General features: G+C 42.3%; 2 protein-coding genes across 5 annotated transcripts; one reads left to right on the top strand and one right to left on the bottom strand.

The window, feature by feature from the left end:
* The first annotated feature begins 2912 nt into the window (after window positions 1-2912).
* On the top strand, window positions 2913-11076 carry trmt61a (tRNA methyltransferase 61A). 4 transcript variants are annotated; one of them, XM_087134245.1, is made up of 7 exons: window positions 2921-3032; window positions 5301-5468; window positions 5602-5828; window positions 6107-6248; window positions 6839-7005; window positions 8213-8312; window positions 9754-11076. In XM_087134245.1, exons 3-7 carry the CDS (start codon window positions 5640-5642, stop codon window positions 10281-10283), a joined length of 1128 nt encoding a protein of 375 aa, XP_086990371.1. In that variant the 5' UTR covers window positions 2921-3032; window positions 5301-5468; window positions 5602-5639; the 3' UTR covers window positions 10284-11076. The 4 variants fall into 4 exon arrangements, with proteins under 4 accessions (XP_022094682.2, XP_086990371.1, XP_022094681.2 ...); XM_022238990.2 differs by lacking the exon at window positions 5301-5468 and having other exon boundaries at window positions 2913-3032; window positions 5606-5828; XM_022238989.2 differs by lacking the exon at window positions 5301-5468.
* Window positions 10656-23452, bottom strand: rsph4a (radial spoke head component 4A). Its single transcript, XM_022238987.2, has 13 exons — window positions 23038-23452; window positions 20137-20198; window positions 19786-19913; window positions 18605-18706; window positions 17515-17691; window positions 16660-16714; window positions 16291-16404; window positions 15482-15579; window positions 14653-14794; window positions 14174-14283; window positions 13781-13922; window positions 12957-13074; window positions 10656-12066 (listed from the first exon to the last, which is right to left on the bottom strand). Exons 1-13 carry the CDS (start codon window positions 23244-23246, stop codon window positions 11838-11840), a joined length of 1686 nt encoding a protein of 561 aa, XP_022094679.1. The 5' UTR covers window positions 23247-23452; the 3' UTR covers window positions 10656-11837.
* Window positions 23453-23472: the final 20 nt, after the last annotated feature.

Below are 23472 nucleotides of genomic sequence, written 5' to 3' on the forward strand. Positions count from 1 at the left end.
CGCTCCGGGGAAAAGAAATTACAGCAGGAGGTCACAGAAAAAAATATCTTGGGGGAGTCAATGCAGTCGACTCGAACTGAGCATTCGGTCGGTTAAAACGAAGGGGAAAGTTTCTTCTCTCACAAGTGCAGACGAATAGCGGTTAATAAAATACAAACTTCGTTAGACTACTACCGTAACTGTCCACCATGTTAAGAGACCATTGTGTTTGGTACAGAAATGTTGGGGCACTTTAAAATCCAGCTTTCCGCCCCCTCCCCCCAAAGTATGAGTTATAATTTGTTTCCTTAATAATTAACCATGAGAAAATCTCACTAGGGTTTTACTCCTAAATGCCGGACAGCGGGGCAAGGCTATCTGAAAAAAACCTTTACCGACGATACGGCAATTGATTAATTGGTCGAGTTCGTTAGCGCGCTCTTTTCTTTGGAACAAGGCCCCTGGCTTGAAAAGAAATAACAAGGAACCGTAATCGTGCTTTTGGCTCCTTGCAAGAAATCTCCACAGAGGAGCTATAAAGCGAGCCCGAACTTGACAAAGACTGTGCTACCTCGCTATACTTTACTTACTGATGTTTCTTACCAGCGCTTAAGCATTCGCCCAAAGCGAATGTTTTGCCATTTTGTGTTAGTGAGGGGTTTTCTGCTGTGCAGGGGGGGGGGGTAGCCTTAATAGTTGAAAGAAAATGTTTGAACAATGTGGCCCAAGCTTTCCGCGGCGATCTGGGCCAGACTCACTTTACTGATGGGAGCTGGGACGGAAACTGGGTTCACATCTCCTTAACAATAGTCAATTCAAAAAACATAACCAGACGAAGGTTAATGATCTTTTTTGGGGGGTGTCACTTCTCTTCCTCTATCCGAAGAAGGTAAAGAGCTCCAGATTTAGCCTCATTCTTTCTGAAAGACCACATTGGTTTATCTTCGAATTCTTTGCCCCTCCTCCCCCCAAATTTCGCTGGATCCGCCCCTTGTCTCTCCTTATTGGTCGTGTGAAAGAGCCATACAGCGGGCCCGTTGTTTAAGGCGGTCTCGCACACTTCCGATTTTAAAGCCGAATTGGCTTCCTTCATAAATCGAAACAGTTGGGTTTTATTAAATAGCAAGAAGTCGGCTTGATTCGGCCTCCACTTTGTACCTAGCACTTAATCATTCTTGTTTCATTCCTAAGTTGTTCTTGCAAACAGCGAATTCGGGGCTGTAATCTCTCCCGATGCCATCAAGAATTTTAGTCGGGATAGATCTGGGTATTCGTGGCAATTATTCGGGAGTATTATGAAACCGTCTGTAACCATTCCATTCACATCGCTAAAACCACCGTGTTAAATAAAATCTCAGTTGGGGACGGCAAGCGCAGTGGGGGGAGGGGCTTGCCACTCCCCTGAAGAAGAAAAAGTAACTGAAAATGAGGGGGAAAAGGAAAAGGAGGCAGAGGGTATAATTTATGAAGTAGAGGGTATAATTTATGAAGTAGAGGGTATAATTTATGAAGTAGAGGGTATAATTTATGAAGTAGAGGGTATAATTTATGAAGCAGAGGGTATAATTTGGCAACGGGCCCACAATACAGCTGGGCCTGTACGCCCTTATAATACACTTTTTCTGAACAGCGGCTGAACATCAAATTGATGCACAACTTCCACCCCTATTTTCAATTTCTCCACAGCGAGTAATAACCGCTTTACCCGCTTCCAGAAGAAAATCATGGCCACACGCATGGTGACCTAGTGGCGTAGTTTTACAGGACCATTTGGAGTGCCGTGGTTGCTAGATATTACAAACTTCAGTTTTTGTCGAGGAGGCTTATGCAGAGGGAAGAAAAATGCGTTGCATGGAGCAAACATCGCCAGTCAGGTTGCCCCAAATGAGTCTATTATTGCATGCTATTGACATTAGATACGATCAAGCAACAACATTCTTGAACAGCCTGCAAGCTGATATACAGATCAGGATTCTGTATCCTTCTTCCAATCGTTCCTTCTGCGTGGGTGTATACTGCAGACAGGAACACGTGCTTTGGCGCCGAAAGTCAATTAAGACGAGTTTCATATCAGCATAAGTCGTGAACTTTGATAACGAAAGCGCAATTTCTGGTCCCTGGGACTAAGACTGAATAGCTAAATTCAAGGTTCACTCTTATAGCGTCATGATAACTGACTTTGGCAAGCCTCGAACCATGCCTATATAATGGCTGTTGGATATTTGTAAACTTATCATACAGAATCATTTTTTTTCTCGCGGCAGATATTTATATTTCGGAGTAGGCCTAGTAACCTTGCACAAAAAGGTTCCCGAAAGACTAAACACCCTCTTTTAACGAATTTTCCATGGTTGTTTGATCTTGTTTTTAGAATTGTCCATACATAGGCCGTACCTAATGAATTTTCCTCAGGCTACGGATACAACTTAGAAAGTTTTATACAACTTGCCTACATCGCGTACGGGCCTAAAAAAGAGCATGCTTTGTGCAAATCATATTTTGTTTGTCTTTCGCATCCATCTCCGAGGTCAGGTATAATTTTCAGCCTCCTTTTTCCCTCAAATATTTATACCGACCATCCAATACAATTTTTTCAAAATTTACATTTATATTCCTGCATTCCCTCGTATTTTGCATTGATCAGACATCCAGCGACTGTTGGGAAATCAAAAACAGTAGGAAAAAAATAATAAAGCACTGCATTTTATGCAGTTAGCCGACGACTGTTCCGCTTTCCTGTTAGCATGTAAATCCCTCTGGGTTTTTTGGGCCATCTCACAGCCGATGGGGGAGGGGATAGCCTGGCCAAAACCTCTCTCGACCGGGTCTTCTTAAAACACACTCGTTTCATAAAGTTACTATTATAATTTTGTATGACAAGACGGCATTTTAATCATCGACAGCCAGCACAGCCAGGAATGCTAAAGAGCGCCCTCTCTAATTTTGCATGCAAACATGGCAGCCCTCATGCTCACCTCCATGCTGTAGTTGTAACTTGTACACTACATTGTTTTATTCAAGTTCAAGAAATCAACTGAATTAATAGGTGAAAGGTAGGCTTGCATTCTTCAGCCCATGTTTCATTCGACTTTGAAATTGCAGGGATAACCCATGTGAAAAAAATTGCACGTTTCTTTGCAATTTTTGTTAACATCTGATTAATTATGAATATTAACGAGTAGGCAAAGCCCTAACCAGGCCTCGGATCGTTCATGTCATAAAGTCTGAAAGTGGGCCAGAGGGAGTGTGACGCTTTTTGCATTTTTTAGGAATTCACCTACAAATTTGGTGTCATTGAAAAGCTCATGAAATGACGATTATAATAATGGTACTAAAATCATGTCAATAGCTTCTTCTGTTCGCGAGTTATGGCAAAATTAATAATAATCTTAAGAGGGTCATTTTCTGTCACCACTTCGGACTTCCATTTTCACACACATTGTTTCAAGAGCAGTGTTACATACATTTTGAAGAAAAAATCCAACAAATCTAGTACTTGTACCAGATGTACCAGAAAGAATAGCCCCACACAATAGTCCTTAACATTCTTAATATTTTTGGGTGGTGTATAGTTCGTGACTAAAGAGAACACAAACCTAAGTCTGTAAACAAGAAATGCACAGTGTCACATACTGTACATGTATACAGCAATGCGTGACATACCACTTGTGCATTCCTAATTTTGCACAAAAAGTTTTCTATTAATTAATCATATATCATTTTTTCTATTAAGTAGTTAATTTTAATTAGTTTTAATTTTTCTATGAATAAAAGAAATTTGTTAAAACTGATAAAAGCCAAGGCGTTAGCAGCCTATTCTCATCTAAAATTATTCACCAAAACTTTCATTCTCATTTTCAATTCAGACACCCTGGAAATATGTTACAATGCACACTCGGCCTTGGAACTTATTTTACAGACATAATCCAAAATGACACATTTTATAAAAGTTTTTTACAGTGGTAGTGTGACATGAAAAGGTGTCACAATTTTTATACCATTGTATTGGGTAATGTTCTAGGTTCCCAAACTTAATCTTTCTAGCCTCCTTTCAGTAGGTTTCCACCGAAAAATGTTCGAAGTTATGTTAAAGAAAATGGCTTTTTGATTCACAACTTCTCCGTAGAAGATCATTTTACTACCTTCAAAATACACCAAATTTGTCAAAGTTTGGTACCATCCAGAAACTTATTTCATTCTCTGTCTGAATCACGCAAGAATTTTTTACATGAACCAAACTTTCGCACATTGAAAATCAAAATGGCGGTGCCCATGATTGGGATCGTTCCATTAAAAAAAATATGCAACAGACAATTTTGACTTGAAATTGCATGCAAGTCTCCTGGACAAGTATATCATTGAAAAGAACAAGGTTTCTCCTTTAGTTTGATATTTTTTGGATCTTTTCTGTGTATGTGCTCTGGAAATCAAAAATGTAAAACGGTAAATTTAGTGTGGTAACAGAAAAGAAAGTCCAAAATCGTCCAAACGCTGGACTCAATATCGTTAGGCCCACCGAGAACTGTCAGACTGTGGGGTTTGTTGTCGGCTGCAGCATGCAGCGCGGCGTTCGGTGGACAACAAACCCCACAGTTCTTGGGTTTGGGGGGCCTACTACTGCTTCTAGGCAGTGACGTTAACCATACTAATGTTAGCAATAGGCCTATGCTCAGACATATTATTAGGGCGTCTTTGCAATGTTTGCAGTTTTGCAACCATACCATAGCAACAGACTTTTTAGTGAAGGGGATGAGTTCTGAAATGTGGGGGATGGTGTATTTTTAGACACCCCCCCAGTTGTCACTGTAATCTCTCAAAACTGGTCAGTCCCCCCAAAATACCAAAGGTAACTGTCTTCTTTATTGCACTGACCGTGTTTTTTTGGACATTTCGTATTGTAAAGTGTGAGAAAATGTGACTTTCGTACGGATACATGTAAACCACCCAAGCCAATTTGAATCCTCCATGTGTCATGTGTTAAAACAGTCACATTAACCCTACAGTTATTGAGCATTATGTCATAGTCACCTTCCTGATAAGGTCAATCCAGAAGTTACAATGTAGCTTTTCCCCCCATACATATGATAGGAATGGGGTCCCAATACAATCCCTGAAGAATGCAGGATATTGTGCATGTATTGTAGCTGTACCGGCACGTCCGAATCTGTTGTCTAGAGCTAGGTCTAGGTCCTCGCTCCAATGGAAATGCATGGAGACCCGCAGACAATAGACCTAGCTGTAGCCCTGGAAGCCCATTTTGGACACGGCCAAAGACTCAGTAATTGTTCTCCCCGTAACTTTCAGTGTACCCTACCGTACAGTGACCTATTCACTGATGATGACTGGCATAGGCTAGACTGCCACTGGACAGCTAGAAAGTTAATGGGATCCTGCAGAGATCAGGAACCAGTCTAACTATAGGCCTTCTACATGGACGTGTATGTACGTGCCCACCGCGAGCATGCCAAACACTGTGCACATTGAATAATGTTGAGTGAAATTTTCCCTCCTTTTTTGTTTGATAAAGAATTAAGTGTTGAAAATGAGAAGCTTCTTTTTAGTTGATTTTCGATTGGTCTGAAAACTACTCACTTTTTGTAACTCGCATCTCTCATTTCTCAGCCAGAATTACAGTAGTAATCAGTCGTCCTCCACTCAACATGGGTTTCCTGGGTTACTCAGATGTGATTCGTGATGGTGACAAGGCCATCGTTTACCTGGGCTATAATGCCATGATGCCACTGAAACTCAGCCATGGCACAGTCACGCAGACGAGGCGAGGTGCCCTGCGACATTCGGATATCATCGGCAAGAAGTACGGCTGTCGTCTCAGCACGCTCAGTGGCAAGGCAAGTTGTCCCACCTGCTGCTTGGGTGGCGTGAGTTCCATATCAAACCACCACATACTTGTCACTAAACATAACATATTCCACCTCATCCTGTGTTTTGACGGAAACCAAGTCGATTCTGTCTGTAAAAAAATGAAGATGTCAGAGAAAAGGTTGTTTTTCAGTCAAAAATCTTTCTTAAATATTCAATGGAATGGAAGTTTGAATATCTGAATATTCAATAAGTCAAATTGACTTGGCCTTTACCCCCCTCCCCCTATTTCTGTGGTTTGTTGCAGGGTTATGTACATCTTCTGCAGCCTACCCCCGAGCTCTGGACACTCAATCTGCCCCATCGGACCCAGATCTTGTACTTTGCCGACATCAGCCTCATCACCTTACAGCTGGAGCTTAAACCGGGCTCCGTTGTGGTGGAATCTGGTAAGAAACCCTGTTGCATCTTGGCGTTGCCCTGCATTGAGCTTAGATTCCATTTTGGTCGTAATGATCACTGGCAGCATGCAAAGGTGCAGACTGTCATTAAGGAGACAGCACGTGGGTCATCCCACAAAAAAATGAAAACTCCAAAGGTCATCACATGAAAAGGCCAATATATGAATGTTGAGGTGTTTTGATAAATGCAGCGAAGCGAGGCTTAAATGCAACTCTGTTGTGTGTTCACTATAGTTATTGGGAAAATTTGCAGAAAATATTTGTTGTCCTGCCTGGTATTGCTGGGGACCTCTTTCCAGCAAGTAACTTCCTCTGTATGCTTCCAACAGGCGGGGAACCTATACCACATTAGTCTTTGTACCTTCACAGGGTACCGAGCACCATTGAGGGAGAGTTAATAAGGTCACTCTCTTCAAGGTTTCAAGTGATGGGTTTTTGTTAACACCCACTTCTTCCACAACAGCCTCTGAGTTAAAGTAGGACTGAATGACTCGCGACTGACTTGCGTCGACTTATGACTGACATATACCCTTTAGATTTGCTCTTCTTACAAACTAACAACCTGTCATCCCGCACAGGCACTGGAAGTGGCTCGGTCTCCCACGCCTTCGCCAGGACTATAGCACCAAGCGGCCACCTGCACACCTTCGAGTTCCATGAGCAGAGAGCCCAGAAGGCCAGAGAGGACTTTGAGGAGCATGGCATCTCACACCTGGTCACCGTAGCTCACCGTGACGTCTTGGAGGTACAGTGCGCTTGTCCATTGTTTTTATAGTGTTGGTATGAGCTAAGGCTGAGTCCATTCAACAAATTCACCATTCCAAAATTCAATGTCCCATTTGAATTCCCACCAAAGCAGAAACAAGTATTCATGTTTTTACAAAAAGACAAAAACGAAAAGCTTGGTGTGGATGATGCCTATTAATGCTTGTGACCAATTTTCGGGAGTGAAATAAGTAAAAACGTGTTTATGGTGACAAGTGGATGAAATCTCAGTCCAGCAGTCCATCTGTACAATGCTGTAATCAAGACCTCGTAAGACCATCACTAGACGCACAAGATCATCACAGGACCTTCAGTCTGAATTCAGGTCATGAGCTATTCAAATGAATTGCAACAAAAGCATTCCTTTGTCATTGTTCACCCTGTTACATGTGACTGGTCTTTTGTCTGGTCTTGTGACTGGTCTTTTGTCTGGTCTTGTGACTGGTCTTGTGTCTGGTCTTGTGTCTGGTCTTGTGACTGGTCTTGTGACTGATCTGCTGTCTGGTCTTGTGTCTGGTCTTGTGACTGATCTTCTGTCTGGTCTTGTGACTGGTCTTGTGTCTGGTCTTCTGTCTGGTCTTGTGTCTGCTCTTGTGACTGATCTTCTGTCTGGTCTTGTGTCTGCTCTTGTGACTGATCTTCTGTCTGGTCTTGTGACTGGTCTTGTGTCTGCTCTTGTGACTGATCTTCTGTCTGGTCTTGTGACTGGTCTTGTGTCTGCTCTTGTGACTGATCTTCTGTCTGGTCTTTTGTCTGGTCTTGTGACTGGTCTTGTGTCTGGTCTTGTGTCTGGTCTTGTGACTGGTCTTGTGACTGATCTGCTGTCTGGTCTTGTGTCTGGTCTTGTGACTGATCTTCTGTCTGGTCTTGTGACTGGTCTTGTGTCTGCTCTTGTGACTGATCTTCTGTCTGGTCTTGTGACTGGTCTTGTGTCTGATCTTGTGTCTGGTCTTGTGACTGGTCTTGTGTCTGCTCTTGTGACTGATCTTCTGTCTGGTCTTGTGACTGGTCTTGTGTCTGATCTTGTGTCTGGTCTTGTGACTGGTCTTACAATACCTAATCTTAATATATTGTGTTGTAGCTTCTGTTGGAAGGCATACTTTGAGTGAAGCCGTCAAACGCCCGACCAGTTTAACGTTGAAGACAGGCACTAAATCTTACAGTCCATGTTCTTCTCCTTTCAACAGCAAGGCTTTGGAATCGACTTCACCGTTGACGCCGTATTTTTGGATCTGCCGTGTCCGTGGCGCGCTTTGTCTCATGCTAAGAAGATCCTAAAAAGGAGTGGTAGGTCTGAGGGAGCATCTCCGACGTTGAAATGGGAATGTTCCAGTGGAACATTCCAGAGCTCTTTATAGAGAGAATTGCAGCATGAGTGTCACAATTGTTGGAACCAAAATGGTGGATAATGCGTCCGTGACAGTTAGCACACAATAGCTGCATGCTCACACAACGGACAGCCATTTCGGTTCCAAAGTCCAAAGTTGGCGCTGCTCTCTATAAATAGCTCTTGACCATTCCACTGGATGGTCTGTGGGACTGTTCTGCAGGGTGTATGTGGCTGTTGGCATGTTGCATAGAGAATGGGAACAGTCCACAACGGAACATCTGTAATTGGGTCTGTGCCCCGGTCTAATCTCTAAACAAAATGTTACCAAAGTAGAATTATAGAGGTTTTTCATGTGACATGGCAAAGGCTTTCAGGAAGCATAGCATGTCCGTGGAGGCATGTGCATTTTCGACTCTGTGTATTTCTGTTGGCAATTTCATGTAAGGCAGAATATTAAGAGACTTGGAAGGCGTGCGTGTTTCGGCGCTCATCTCTTGAAATTGAACGCTGAAAGTAAAAACTCCTGTGACTGAAAATCCTCTGTCTCTTGTAAGTAAGCACGAATGTATGAATCTACACTGCACGTGTGCATTTGTGGTCGTCTCAAGTGCAGGTTTGGTTCAATGCGAGTAAAATGAAAAAAAAAGGTGCGTCTAAAAGCAGCAGGTGTTAAATAAGGTACTCGGACACTGCATCCCACTTCTCTGTAGCAGAAGTGTCACATACTTACATACGTTACATGCACTGTAGAGGGGACTGTTCCGAGGAATACTCCTCCACAGGGCACATGTACTCGAAAATGATTAAACAGTCCTGTGGAATATTCTGTGGACTTTCCCGAGAACAATCCCGAAATTCCAAATTTGGTAAAGCCATCTTCAAAACCACATCATATGTGATAATGCTTGAGACAGTATTAATCTCACTTGATGTTGAGCATTTTTAACTTTTACAATTTTTATTTCTTCCTTCTCTGGTAGTGTATCGTTCTGGCTGTAAAGACATTTTGGTCTTACCCTGGCATCCTCAGCTGCCAATTTTTATACGTCAGTGGTTTCTATGCCTCACCAGCAAAGCTGTGACCATGAATAATAGAGGACAGTTAGGCCCCCGAATTATCAAGTGTCCCTGATTGACAGTCGTGTATAAAAAAAAGACTTCAACAAAAAGCAAAAGTGAAAGTACAACAAAAGAGGAACAACAAGGTCCCAAGTTGCAGGCAAATACACACTTGCATGTTTGGTAGGGCTATTCCTGTTAGTGGTCATTGTGATCGCTCATCGTATAATGATTAGTCAAGCTGTTTTAGTGATTGGTAATAAATAGGATGATTACCCTACCCCTACAAAAATCCTAAATAATGCACCTAGTCATTCTTTTGTGTGTTTCTCTCTCCAGGAGGCAAGATATGTTCCTTCTCACCCTGCATTGAGCAGGTGCAGCGAACCTGCGAGGAACTGCGCAGCCTGGGGTTCAGTGACATCTCCACCTTGGAGTGTCTCCAGCGAAACTTTGAGCATCGCACTGTTACTCTGCCTTACCCAAACCTGGGCAAAAACACCACAGCGGATGGTTTCAAGCAGACCGGTCCAAATGTCGATGACGGCTGCCCGCCACAAGACAACGTAGCAGTGGGGACATCAATGGACGGTGGACAAGGTGAACGAGACACAGATGCTGCCTGCAGAACGTCCACCCCTGAGGCTGCCCTACCCCTTAACAGACAGGGCGAGACGGACCAGGAGAGCGATTGCAATGGTGGGGAGTCTCGAGCGAAGAGACCCAGGCTGTCCGAGGGGGTAACACAGGACAAGAAGGGTGCAAGTCAGTCCTACCCCACCAAGTGTGCTGTCCCCTGGAAGGACATGCCGGGACACACTGGGTTCCTGACATTCGCAACCCTTTACATTTTACCAAGTGGATCATGAGTTGGAGAGGTCACTCAGTGGCCTAGATAGCGACACCTAAAATGAGAAGGTAGCAAATGCAGATGACCATACTCAGAAAGTATCATTGGCGGGAGGTTTATTAAGGGACATCAAAAGCTGTGGTACTCGCTCGGAGTATTAACCTAAAGTGGTCTCTCATCTCATTGAGAGAAAGGAATGTACTCAAGGTCTTTAGGCCGAGGGAAATACATACTTTGATATTTTAAAGACCAGAATTTGGAACAGGTGGCAGGATACACAGTGACCACCAGTTCTCGGAATGAGGAGTCAGTGTGGGCAGTCCATCTTATAGAAGATAATAACTTCCACTCTAGGAACACGTTATTGTAGGCCGGAAAGGGACATCCAGTGTTACAAAGCTATATCACAATTTATTAACTCTTCCTTCAAAAATTAAAGCATAACACAACATTAGAATGTAACTGGTGGTTTCAGATCAAATTTACAATGTACAAAGCATTTCTTAAGGCAGTTAGACAATACCAAACAATTGCTTCTAAATGCTGAAAACTATACAGACCTGAATTGCAAAAGTAAAATTCTAGGTGGATAATAGCTGGACGGATGGAAACCCAAGCTGGAAACAATGAAATGAACTTTTGGTGTGGAAATGGACTATGCAATATGCATGGAAGGCAATCATTCAAACAGAATCAAATATATATTTCATTTTATACACAACCATGTTATGTACATTTATCAGTGGACGGACAGCTTTATTTTGCCATGGCATCTACAGGTTGAATGGTATTAAACCCACATTTATACTTGACAGATAGCGTTGTACAGGCTGACTGAATCTCCTTGGAACATTTTTTCTCAATAAACAATACATTCACATTTCTTTTGCCATTTGTGCCCGGAACGGATGACGTGTACAAGCTCCACAATGCTCTCATGAAATATCTTTGCTAATAACACCCCCATCTACTTCAGTCAAGCCCAGAGTGAAGATCAAGAGTGGCCTGTCTATATGCCACATATTAAAGTCTTTCCCAGACACGGTCGACATACCCCACCAATCTATGTCTTGACTGCATTCTCCTCTACATGAAGACCCACCCTCTTTGAAATCCCAAGCCACGAACCTGACCGTGAGGAAGCTCCTCTAATCCTGTTTGCCTTTTCTTCCTCATCAGCTCTAACTTGATCTCCCCAATCAGTTTCAGCCCTTCATAAATGTCTGAAACACTGAAAGCAACTCTGGCCCCACATGAGACAATGGCTCAGAGCTGCAATGATCCACAGGGCTATCTTCCATCTCAAGAGTAGCAGACAGAAGGATGCACAAGGTTTACCTCGAGGTTCAACCCGATTTTGTTGAGTACTTCGGGGTCAAACCTCAGGCTAAACCTTGTTCATTCTGCATTCTTCCCTGAACTTCATGATGTTAAAGTCTGGAGTTAATGTCCAAGTCAAATCTGATACTTGAAAACTGACCCCTGGAATTCCTCAGCCACTAGACCCCAGTCATAAACACCCCTGGTCCTTTACTTCCCCAGATTGACCCCCCAACCTTCCTCCGTCTCCTTCCTAGTCATCTTCGTCTTCGTCCTCGTCCACATCCTCCATCTCTTCAGCTTGCTCCATGGCCTCCTGTTGGGCTGCTCTCAGCGCTGCCTCCTCCTCCGGGCTGGGGTCTTCGGCCTCAGTGATCTCCGGCCCACTGGGGAACTCCTCTTGCACTGGCGGGGGAGGTGGAGGGCTGTAGTTCTCTGGGGAGTACTTGTGGCCCCAGCCCAGGTACACATTCTCAAATTTCCTGCAGAGGTAGAGATAACAAAATATGCTTGAGTGATTCCCATGGAGTTTGTACACACACACAGGCTTGAAATAATTCACAGAGCTTTAGCATATGCATCACCCTGAAGCAGCTGTGGGGCATGGATGGGCACTGTAACAAATATTGCTCAAATCTTGAACAAACGACCATCAAGAGTCAGCATTTGTTAAATACAACTCTCTAAGGGGCTGAGGTTGTGGTATCTTGTTAAAAATTGTATTTTTGGCCAAAAATAACACTGTGACTTTTGTAATGACGAATAATACCGCCGGCAAGTGCTTAAAAGCAAAGTTTACCAGGCAAGCCTTAAGGTCGGTTCACACTTCAAGTGAACAGGACGTGTTAATGTCACAAAACATCTATGGCAAAACTTGCTTAAGTTGAAATGTGTCCAACTATGGCGTAATTGCGGCTTAAATCTTTGATCTTTATGTCGCAATTATGTGTTTGCTTTCGTGCCAAGTATAAGTTGGCCTTTAATCATACTCTTTTCAGTAAAGTTCATTGGTCCCAAATGGTCACAGCTCCATTGGACAACAGGTTGTTGGTTGCCCTCTCAAGTGATATGTTTATGATAAATTTCCAACACAATGAGGTGACATATCGCACATAGATTTTGTGCATAAGACACATTAGGCACAATGGCATAGGAACTACACATTACACATAACTCGCTGGTGCAACTGACGACATAGAAGAGCCAACATGGCCAAGGAGAGCGGCAAAAAGACAAAAGCAGGATACAGGAAGAGAGTTCCCAATAGAAGTAGTTTGGAGACCCAAACCAGAATACTTCATCGTGCTAGGCCTTTGAACAAAGGGAATAAAGAGAAAACCTTCATTGACAACGGGATCTGGGCTTGACTTACTTGTCTGTCCCGAATGCGAATGCCCCAGGCCAGAGGTTTGACTGGATGACGGCAATGGCATATTGTGGCACAAGGCTGGAGGACAGACGGGCACTCCAAGGTGGGATGTTCTCGATTTCTGCAAAAATCGCAGATGGTAGACAATGGTCAGAACATATTTTCCTCACTGATTTTTTTTTTCACGGAAAAGCATGCATAAAATCAGGACGAAAAATTCATCGCTTGGCCATTCTCCAGCAATATTCAAAAATCAAAAGAGAAATTTATAACACAGTGAAAAAGTAGTCTTGTTGACTTGGGGACATGAACACTCCAACCCTTCACATCATAAGACCAGACACAAGACCAGTCACCAGGGTGAATGACAAATGCTGTTGTTGCAGTACATTTGAATAGCCTGTGACTTGAATGCTGACGGGGTTCTTGTACTGGTTCTGTGAGGGTCTTGTGATGGTCTTAATAGGGGTCTACGGTGAATCTCCAGTAAATTCTAGGAGTTCAACATAGGCAATGGATGGGCAGGCATGTATAATGAAGAATTAGGTCCTCATGATTACACAACAGGAAAAGTAGCATTGTCACATGCTCACAGTTGCTCAACTGTACTCTTTGCCATATGCATGTGAACAGATCCGTGCACACTTTGTGCAAGCTGACAAGGATGCCACTAAGCAGGTGAGTCTAGTCTCATTCACACAGGGGTAACTACTCAGTTTCCAAGCCAAGTTCTGACAGGCCGACGTCAGCTGTGTCTGTTTCAAAGTGGTTTTTTCCGGTTCCCGGCCTAAGCCCACATAAGTAGATTGGACATGGCCTTCACTCACCAACGTCTTCGGAGATGGGCGTCAGGAGCGGAGGCCCCACCTCCGGCTCGGGCTCATCTGGCTCCTCTCTCTCCTCCTCGTCCTCTTCATCTTCAAAGTCATCCTCTTGTTGCTGGACGGGGTTAAACCATGTGCATCGACCCTGCAAGGGAAAGAAAAAAAAAGACGGTGGGGAGGTTCATATCAAAATATGCTTACGAATATGTCCCTATTTACTCATTATCTGGGGCTGCCAATTTCACAGGCCTGCTTTGAGAAAATAACACCTGAGAAATTCATGAACTATTAAAGCAGGAATTGAATCTTCTTGTATAACTGATACATCTATTTAAGTGCCGTGATGCCATTTTTCAATAGGTCTGTCGCATAAGGAGCAATTTTCTGGTAAATTACCTGGGGTAGAATGTGCTGGACATGGTGCACCCAGTTTGAGAGAGAAGGGTCGACAAGATCCTTGACAGGGATGCCTTCAAAATCAGGATTCTCAATGTAGGATTCACGGGCTATCAAGAGAAAACAACAATTAAAACCCACATGAAGAATGATATAATTGTGAAAGAAGGAGCTACAGTATGCGTAGCTATGTGCATCCACTATTTACACTGTGTTCCAGAAACTTTTTTTTGTACGAAGTTTTTCTGCGTAGCCTCAGCTTTATAAAGCATTACTATCACACTAGGTGAAAAGAACTTGACAAGAACAGCAGGAATGACTTTAACATTCGATGAGTCCTTGATAATGACTGCAACCACTGCCCATAGAATTGTGTTTAATTTCAAGTCACGGCCAAGTCCTTCGGATGGGGCCTTTAGTCAAAGAGAACCTACAAGTGTGAGCCAGACGGTGAAATAAGAAACAACGACGAGGCTTACCCGTCTCTTCCTCTTCTTCTTCCTCCTCTTCATCAAACTGGAAGAAACCCAAGGGGCTGATCTGAGTGCCGGCCGAGATGCGAGCGATCTGAGAACGCAGATAGTTGGCCTCGGTGCCTTGGAATGGAGGGTAGCTCACAATCTGATGAAAGAATGAAGAGAGGCTCCATTTAGGGTAACTGGGAAAGAAAAATGGGCACTTTGAGATTACTAGCTTGAGCACTGTCACTGTCAGTGGAAAGACTCTTTGACGATTCATGAGAGAGTTGACAGGCAGACTCTGAAATATTTTTCTTCACTAACTGAAATTTGACAGCCCTTGGCTACTTGTGGGGACTAGTTGATTGCTTTATTGTTTCTTTTTGATTCCCTACACAGTTTTCTTTGCTTTCTCCTTATTTATTTATTTGCCTTTTCAATTCCTCTTCAAATTTAGTGTTGAATGGGAGTGAACAGACTATCGTGGTTTACAGTGTTACTTGCAGTATTTGGGTTAGGGCTAGTGTCTACAAGCTTCCCCTAGGAACGGCTGTGCTGTACAAAGGCTGGTTCATACTTGGCGCCAAAGCGAACGGGAAAGTGACCTTTTGATGTTAGATCAGATATCTGCACAGCGAATACGCAAAAGTCGTAAAATTTCAACTCGGCACATCTCGCTACAAAATGTTTCATGACCTCAGAATTAACTTTGACATTTGCTTTGATTGTGAACCGGCCTCATAATGTCCAGTGGAATGATTCAATTTGCTTAAGCCCTGTGGATACATCATAAATTGAGTTTTGTGACAGTAGGACATGGCACTGATACTGGAAGATCAAGTACACTTACCGGAGCATCAAGCCTTCCAGTCAGGAACTTTTTGATCTGTCTGGCCCCAGCTATTTGGGCCGGTGTGACAGGAGGCAGCTTCACCCATGGCTGGCCGGCTATATGCAAAGGCAAAATGAATTCAAAATATTTCACGTTTCAAAGAAACTTTTTTGTACAGAGGTAAATGCAAATACTTCATAAACCTGCTCAGAGACATATTTCTGATTTTACTATTACTTTGGGAACTAAAAATATCTTCAGTCTAATTAAAGTTTGCTAACTAATTTTGAGCTCTCGGAAAAACTTGAGTATTGTGAGACTCTGGGAATTATTAAAAATTATGCCATGGCCGATATAGGTTCATTAAAATACAGAAGGGGCAGCATATATATGAGCTTGCATCTTCCACTGTATTCATGTATGTTTTAGTCAACCTGGATCTGCCCTTGGAATTACAGTTGTTCTAAGCTGGGGCACGGTATAATTCCCATGTGTTTCCCAATTCATGCTTGGTCTGAAACAGCCCACTCAAGCCCATTAAATGCCGTACAACAACCTGTTTCATCAGGGTTTGTCCAGTTCTAAATGGATCATTCTGAGAGGCAATTAAGGAACGTTTCACACACCGAGAGGCTCAGAGTTGACGACATTTATGCATTATTCTCTGTGAAATTCTAATAGTGTTTACAGATGCTAATCATTATTTAAGCCACCTCAAAAAGTGACATGCTCTCAGTATGTAGAGTAATTCATTTTTCCTCCACGTTATAAATGACTTGGAACATCGAGTTGGGTCCAAAAGAGGAAACCAAAAAAGGCCAACTTACGTTCGTTGCAAACAAAGTATGTCTTCTTGTTGGTGCCGGTTCGATTCTCCTCCCTTGGGATAACTGGTGGAGGTTTGTAATCTGGCTTTGGGGTATCGTCCTCTTCTTGTTCCTCTGTTCAGAGCAGGAGAAAGTAGAGGTGTCTCAACTGCCAACTTGCAAAAAGTTGAACATTGAGGGCAATTTCTGTAAATCCCTCCAAAAGTAGTTCAAGACTGTGAAACATGTGTTCTAAATTAAAAAAAAAACCAAATTTCTTCCCCATAAATTATTCTGCTAAAAGCTACCTGTATGTCCTGCTCTGAACCTGAAGTACATAACCAATTGTCTATGTAGTCCTATAGAGCTAGTTTGATCCATTCCACATACCTCCTTCACCTTCTTCATCGTCCTTTTCCGTCTCTTGTTCCTCCGCCTCATGTTCCTGGTGAAAAGAAGATTCCGCAGTGACAGGTGTATTCAGGGGACAAATTAAGGTGCACTTTACCTGATCCCAGACTGACTAAATAAACAACAAGTTGACAGAACTAATTCCAACAAATCTTGGCTGACAGTTATCAAACTGGGAACATTTTTGCCCGGATATAGTCTAGGCTTATCCAGGCAAAGCCTTGCATAGGAAAAACAAATTTATGATGTGCTTAAGTTGGGCTCATCCTATGTGATCAGGTCTTATACGTTTGCTTGCATGAACATTTCTAGGGCTTAACAAGTGGACTTAATTAGATTGTAATTACATTCAGTTCTCCCAATTCTATGTTTCAGGCACCTACAGTTGGTTTACTTAATATTTCAGGCCACACTATAATGCAGGTGAGTTGTCACCAAAGCCACATTCGATACAATTAAAATCTACAGATATCTGGATAAAAATCAAGTGAAAAATTACTAGCACTTTTAAACAAAATGTCTGAATCTAGCTCTTGGGCATATGCACTTGTACAGAATGCCAGTTGCAATGTTTATAGCCTTTGGCTGCTATATGGTACTGTGCTGTGGTTGTCACATGTACAGTTCTTTTTGGCCATGCACAGTAATTAGAGAGCAACAACCAACAAATGCCACGACTAGCTCTCAGTCAATCAAGACGCAGCATCTGTGGGTTAGGTTAGGTGTTACAACCTTCCTTGTGGGATGAATATTGTGGACGGGTTGTTGCTACTGGACTCCAGACTAGCCAACCTGTGGTGGGTGGCCCATCGGGCTCCCTAAAGCAATGATTACCTCCTCCTCCTCTTCCTCTTCTTCCTCGCCTTCCCTGTACTCCACCTCAGCCACGATGTAGTTCTTCTCTGTGCCAAAGAGCTTGCCCCAGAAGCGACAGGTCTGCAGGGGGTAGTTGTCCACCAGGTGCTTCAGGGCCAGGAAGATTCTCATTGTCTCCTCGCGACTGATGCCAATCTATGATAGAACATGGGAAGATGGAAGAGCAACACAGTGATCAAATGACAAGGCACAAATGTTTTCTAGAACTATGCAAATATCTTTCTTGAATGCAGCTATCAGAAAAAAAACCAACAGAATAATTGTCAGAAATTGTACTTTGCTCAAAGAAGATAATATGGCATTAAATTCTAAGCTGTTTTGTCAGGCATGAGATTTGTTTTTAGAAATAAAAACTGCACACTAAAATGGTTCTGTTTCACAGTACCTACTTTTGGAAAATAATGAGTTGTTGAATAAGTTATTGTACTGTATTTAAGGGTACTTAATACAAATTTACACAGAAATGATTTCTGTGCAACTTTCTGCTCCTTAACTGTAGTTCATCTATGTATGTGTGTAATCTTTGGGCAAATATTGTTGAAAAGTGCACTTTTTTAAACTTTAAAAATTTTCCATGCTTTTCTGATAAATGGGACACTAGTGCAGCGAGATCCTATTACTGGAAGACATGAACTTCATTTTAGGGGTTTTCATTCAAAGTGTTAATCAAACATTTGCTCATATGAGCAATACTTTGTACACTGGCCCATTGCCATGAACCAAAACAGCCACGTTTCTTCAAAGTAAACAACATTTATGACAGCAAATTACCAAACCTTTTTGACAATTTTATTCAATAGGCATGCATGACCAGTGTAGGTTGTACCAATTTGTCACAATGTACCGTCTGCAAGTGTGTACCGTGAACCTGGATGAAGTGATTGTCACGGTCCTGTCTTTTCTTTGACTGTAAGAGGGTGCTTATAGTTGAAATGGATGTAAGCCAAAATATAAGAAGCACCAAAAGAACCAAACGAATGTATGGAAAGGTGGTTGAGGAGTGTGTAGAGGAGAGGTTGTGACTCGCGGTAGTTGTGTCTGTACTCACCCCAGCTTGCTCAAAGTAATACATGAGCTCAGGTAGGTTGGGCAATGGAGTATCAACTTCCTCTTCGCCCCCTGCTTCATGCTCCGCTTCGTCTTGATTTTTCTGGAAATAGGAAACAAAAGTTGATGGTTTCAGAGGGCTGGCTGGTCCCAGATAGAGGGCTCTCCATGTACATGTATATAGACACTTTGTTTAACATTGAGTTCCAAGCCTGATGATGACCCACTTATAATCCTCCTAGAGCAGAAGCACCCCTTCATTGACTGAAAAGAGCTGCGTTGGTCAGAAGTATTTGATTTGTTGGTACATGTAGTGACTCGACCATGACGTGTGCATTTCCTAGTCACTCATGAACCAGCGAAGTTCAGTGCCCTCTCTTGGTCCAGCCCGAGGCCCATACAGCATATTTCCCATCAGTTTCAGTATTGTAGTCAAGTCCTCACAAGTACTTTCACATGTCATTTCACAAGCCCAGTCGCAATTCTTTTCACAAAACCAGTCATATTAAGTAACAGATTGAATATTGACAGAGGAATGCCACCGTTGAACAGCTTGCGACTTGGCTGAAGACTTGTGACAGATTTGCAGGGATTCACAATTGGCTCAACTACACTGCAGGTCCGTCACAAGTCGATAACAAGTCCTCATCAAGTCTCAAGTCATGTTTGAAGCTATTCAAATGCAGTGTTTCAAAGGCATTTTCCTTTTTACTCTTGATCCACTCTTACCTATTCTCCTGCTCTTACATGAGACCAACTTGTGATTTGACTCCAGATGGAAACGTGATGGGCACTTAATTATTTCCTGACCATTTGGATGAGTTGTTTTATTAAGAGTGAATGTCCTAACTGCACAATTAAATTTTGACAACAAGGGATGCTTGGGAGAAAAAACCGGGATGTCTTGTATAGCAATCATAATTTTGCACAAGTTTTATAAGACCAATTAACTAACGCAAACAACAATTACATGAAGGAGCAAAACTGTTCAAGCCACTCTCCAAGTTTAATACTTTGGCATTAACCCTAACAGTCCTCAGTCCTCCAACAGGTGAAGGATTGAGGAGTGTTAGGGTTAATGTTGAGACCTTCCCAAACATCCCTAGCACTCGGTGTACTGCAACAAAGTGGCCCCTGTAGGTGCTAGCTTTATGTTTCGTCGAGTGTTAGACAAATGCTCACCTCAAACAGCGCCCTCTGTGACTCGGCCAGCTGCACAGCCGTAGAATGGTCAACCTTGTCCAGAATAGTATCCACTTTGGACGTGAACTTGGACCTCTTGACATCCTTGCTGATGTCTTCAAAGACGTCTTTTGACAGAAAATAAATTGGTTTGACCATCAGTTGTCAAAATCAACTCCTAAAAATTCTATTTCAATCCAAGCAGCTCCAGAAAAGGATTGCACTGGAATTGACACATTAGAAATTCAAAAGAAATTATGAGCACACACACCAGTACAAAAATATTTGCCGCAGATATGAAAACCGGCAATGTCAAATTTTCATTCACGACTAGTTTCTGACATTGCTTACCTACAACATTTTCTGGTCTCTCATCAAGAACTTTTGTAAGCACACGACTCAGGTGATCATACCTTTAAAGGAGAAAACATATGCCACATCGAATTAATAACAGAACAAAACAACGTTCATGCAGGGATGACCAGACTTTGTTACAGTTTCCTCGTATTAAATTTCAAATCTATTTTAAAGTAAAAGAAAATATTACATGTCATGTTGTTGAATAGGGGTGTGCAGTGTGGATACTGGGTACTCAGATAAAATGAAAAGTGGATACTCAGGTACAGTATCTGTATTAAGAACTCATTTCAAAATTCCAATATAAAACTTAAATTCCATTTTAGCTTTACAACAACTCTCCTTGATAACTGTCGGTTATTAAAAAAAATCACTGCTGTCCATATGTCAGTGTCACTGATGCTTAACTGATGAATGAAAATGCATGTAGTACATGTGTGATAATTTTTGGGGGGTCAAACATTTCTCGACAAGCTTTAAATTCTTTGTTACTGTGAGGTCATTTAGTAATTATGAATGTTAGTCAAGGGCACCAAGCTCCATAAATTAAAGCACTTTTACTGACAAGAACAGTTGGGTACTCAGCTACCAATATTCCAATGCACAGCCCAATGCATTATTGTGTACATGTTCTGTATATATCAACACTAGTATCTTATAAATGAAAACTAGCACTGAACTTGTTAAGTAGATTTGAAATGTTGCACGGTGAAGGCTAGGCCATGTCCGAAACGGGCTTCCAGAGCTACATGTACGGCTAGGCCTATTGTCTACGCGTCTCCATGCATTTCTAATGGAGTGAAGACCTAGACCTAGCTCTAGACAAGAGATTCGGATGCAGCCCTAGACTGAGAGAAGTTTGTGGATACACCATGGGCAAATCAACCTCTCCATAGAGTGGTGGTTCTGAGAAGAACCTGTGAGTGGGAGCTTGACATTTTGACCCAGATGATGTACACATGTAGTCACCCTCAGACTTCTCAAAGACTACGTTCATCGCAATATGAACAAAAAATGTCACCACACACAATCAGTCCATTAGAAAAACCTTTTCTTGATGTAACATCCTACAGTAACTGTTCCTGTAATGGGTTCCTGTAACGTTCCTTACCACCTCTGATAAATACTGGGGAAAATTCAATCCAATAATTTCTCTCATCAAACAAAAAATCTGTACCATGAATGGAACGCATTAAAAGACAAAATGTACACATGTATAACTGAAATGAAAAAGTTTGCCCGTCTTATCATTTTGCTGGATTACTGGTTGCTTTCTACTTAAAAACTGGAAGCATACACTGGGTAAAACCATCCTACTGACTGAGGAATCCTCTTCTAGAAAACCGTGCTAAGACTGTGTAAGGGGTAAACCAATGCACCGGATCTAGTGGATAAAGGCAATTAATTTCAATCATCTGATCAAAGTATCCCAGCAACTTTAGTCAAGGAAATGATGCAAATCTTAAGATTAAATGAAATATCTGTTCTTCTGCAAATCTTAAAAAACAAAAATTCACCATAAAATGTGCCTCCAGCATTTTCTAATTTAAAAAGCAACAACCCAAATGCCCTCTGGGTAAACATACAGGTGGGTAAGCTCCCACAACAAACTGACAAATTCCATTGGCTTCTGAATAGCCTGGAAAAGAGGTTGAAGTCTTATTAAATGTAAAACAGCTCCACTGAAAAACTTTCTGAACCTGAACTAAATTTGGTTGAGTACCCTCTCCCAAACCAGCTTAGGCCTGAATGAATCTGTTAAGTTAGCCACACAAAGACTCAAATCTTGAGAGCTTTCTGTGTTACTGTATTCCCATAGTGTTTCACTGCATGCAAAAATTATATCCTTGTCTTTAATAAAAGGTAAGTCCATGAGAATGAATATTCCAGATTTTTTTGTCTACCACCCACATACCGCCGAAACAGTCGCCAAAAATTTCATTATTTTCCAAAAAGTTATTTCAGAAAACTTGGTTTTTTGCCGTTGGGAATGGTTAATATGGCATGATGCAAGACGGACTGAGAGCTTGTCTACTTTCAAGGTTGGTTCCCTTTGCATGGACGCATACTCGCTTTCAATGTGCGGTATGCACACCAACTAAGAATGAATAATGAAAAAAAGCCTCATGGGTTTCCATAATTGTCCCGACGGAAATCGGGGATGTTTGTTCTCATGGCCTAAGCTTTGACTTCTAGATAGGGGCAAATCAAATTTACTTCACACTTAACCCTAACCCCCTAGGACCTTTCTGCTGGGCACCTTCCTCAATCCTCAAAATCTTCCAACTTTAAAAATGCCTTTTTCCCTCAGTCCTCCAAAATCCTCCAAAACCACGCAAAGGATTTTGCAGTACTGAGGCAGGCTAGGGTCAATACATGTACATGTAGGGCCTCTAAAATACAAATGTTGGGTGCCATTAGTTGATCGTAACAATCGTCAAACTGTTGTACGATTGTTCGATCCTAGTTTTAATATATTTTGAGGGCCTATCTCAACATTTTTTTAAACAATCTTCCACAACTAGCAGCACTAAGGCCTACAGGTACGTTTGGCTTAAAAATTATAAAGGTGATACGTTGAATGAAGATGGAATCGCCAACAAATTGTGCAATAAGACTGAGCGATCGCACAGATCAAGTGATCTTGCTGATCAGCTGACTGAACCCAATACAAACACATATATGTACGTGTACACTTTCAAATCAAATAGGCCTTGGCCTACAGAGACATGTTCAGTGCAAGACAAACACCGACACTGACCAATGGATTATCACAAAAAATAGTAGGCCTGGGCGTAGTCATGCAGGTAGGGCTTAGGCTAGTAATTAGGTGATCACGGTGACAATTTTTCAACACTGATTAACACAGGCAAATAGGCCCAGATAATTACGTACAAATTTAAATTTGACTTTGTGCTTGCTTTCAAGAGATATGCCTTGGCGTTGGTGAACTCCTGCTCCTTGGGGTTCAGATTGAGAGCCATGTCTGGCGGCGGTGTGGTGGCCGATACGACAGATCCTGCCGGGGTTCCGGGCTTACTCGGCGTCCCGACTGCGTTGTTTTTCTGCTCCTCGACGGGAGCTTGCTCTGCATTAGTTGACATGCCAAATATTTCACAAAATTCGACAATATTCAACAACAAAAAGGTGATGAAATGGGAATATCTGCCTCAATGTAACGATGAACAACGTGAATTCATGCAAAACGGACAGGTGAAATGGTTTTAACATGAATTTTCTGACGGGCGATCTCAGCTCACCACTCTCCCAGTCAGTTTTCGTCCACACGTACAAAACTTACATGCATGCTCGGTGCGGCACTCGTTGCTA

Source organism: Acanthaster planci, linkage group LG01 (genome assembly GCF_054643075.1).
Source record: "Acanthaster planci isolate LZ-2023a linkage group LG01, COTS_SCS, whole genome shotgun sequence".
Lineage (NCBI taxonomy): Eukaryota > Metazoa > Echinodermata > Asteroidea > Valvatida > Acanthasteridae > Acanthaster > Acanthaster planci.

Coding starts and splice junctions, on each gene's coding strand:
- trmt61a (XM_022238990.2), top strand. CDS start 5,640: ATGGGTTTCCTGGGTTACTCAGATGTGATTCGTGATGGTGACAAGGCC. Junction 6,249..6,838: donor CTCCGTTGTGGTGGAATCTG/GTAAGAAACCCT, acceptor CATCCCGCACAG/GCACTGGAAGTGGCTCGGTC. Junction 8,313..9,753: donor GAAGATCCTAAAAAGGAGTG/GTAGGTCTGAGG, acceptor TTCTCTCTCCAG/GAGGCAAGATATGTTCCTTC.
- rsph4a (XM_022238987.2), bottom strand. CDS start 23,246: ATGTCAACTAATGCAGAGCAAGCTCCCGTCGAGGAGCAGAAAAACAAC. Junction 14,795..15,481: donor CTGGAAGGCTTGATGCTCCG/GTAAGTGTACTT, acceptor TTCTTTCATCAG/ATTGTGAGCTACCCTCCATT. Junction 12,067..12,956: donor TTCGCATTCGGGACAGACAA/GTAAGTCAAGCC, acceptor CTACCTCTGCAG/GAAATTTGAGAATGTGTACC.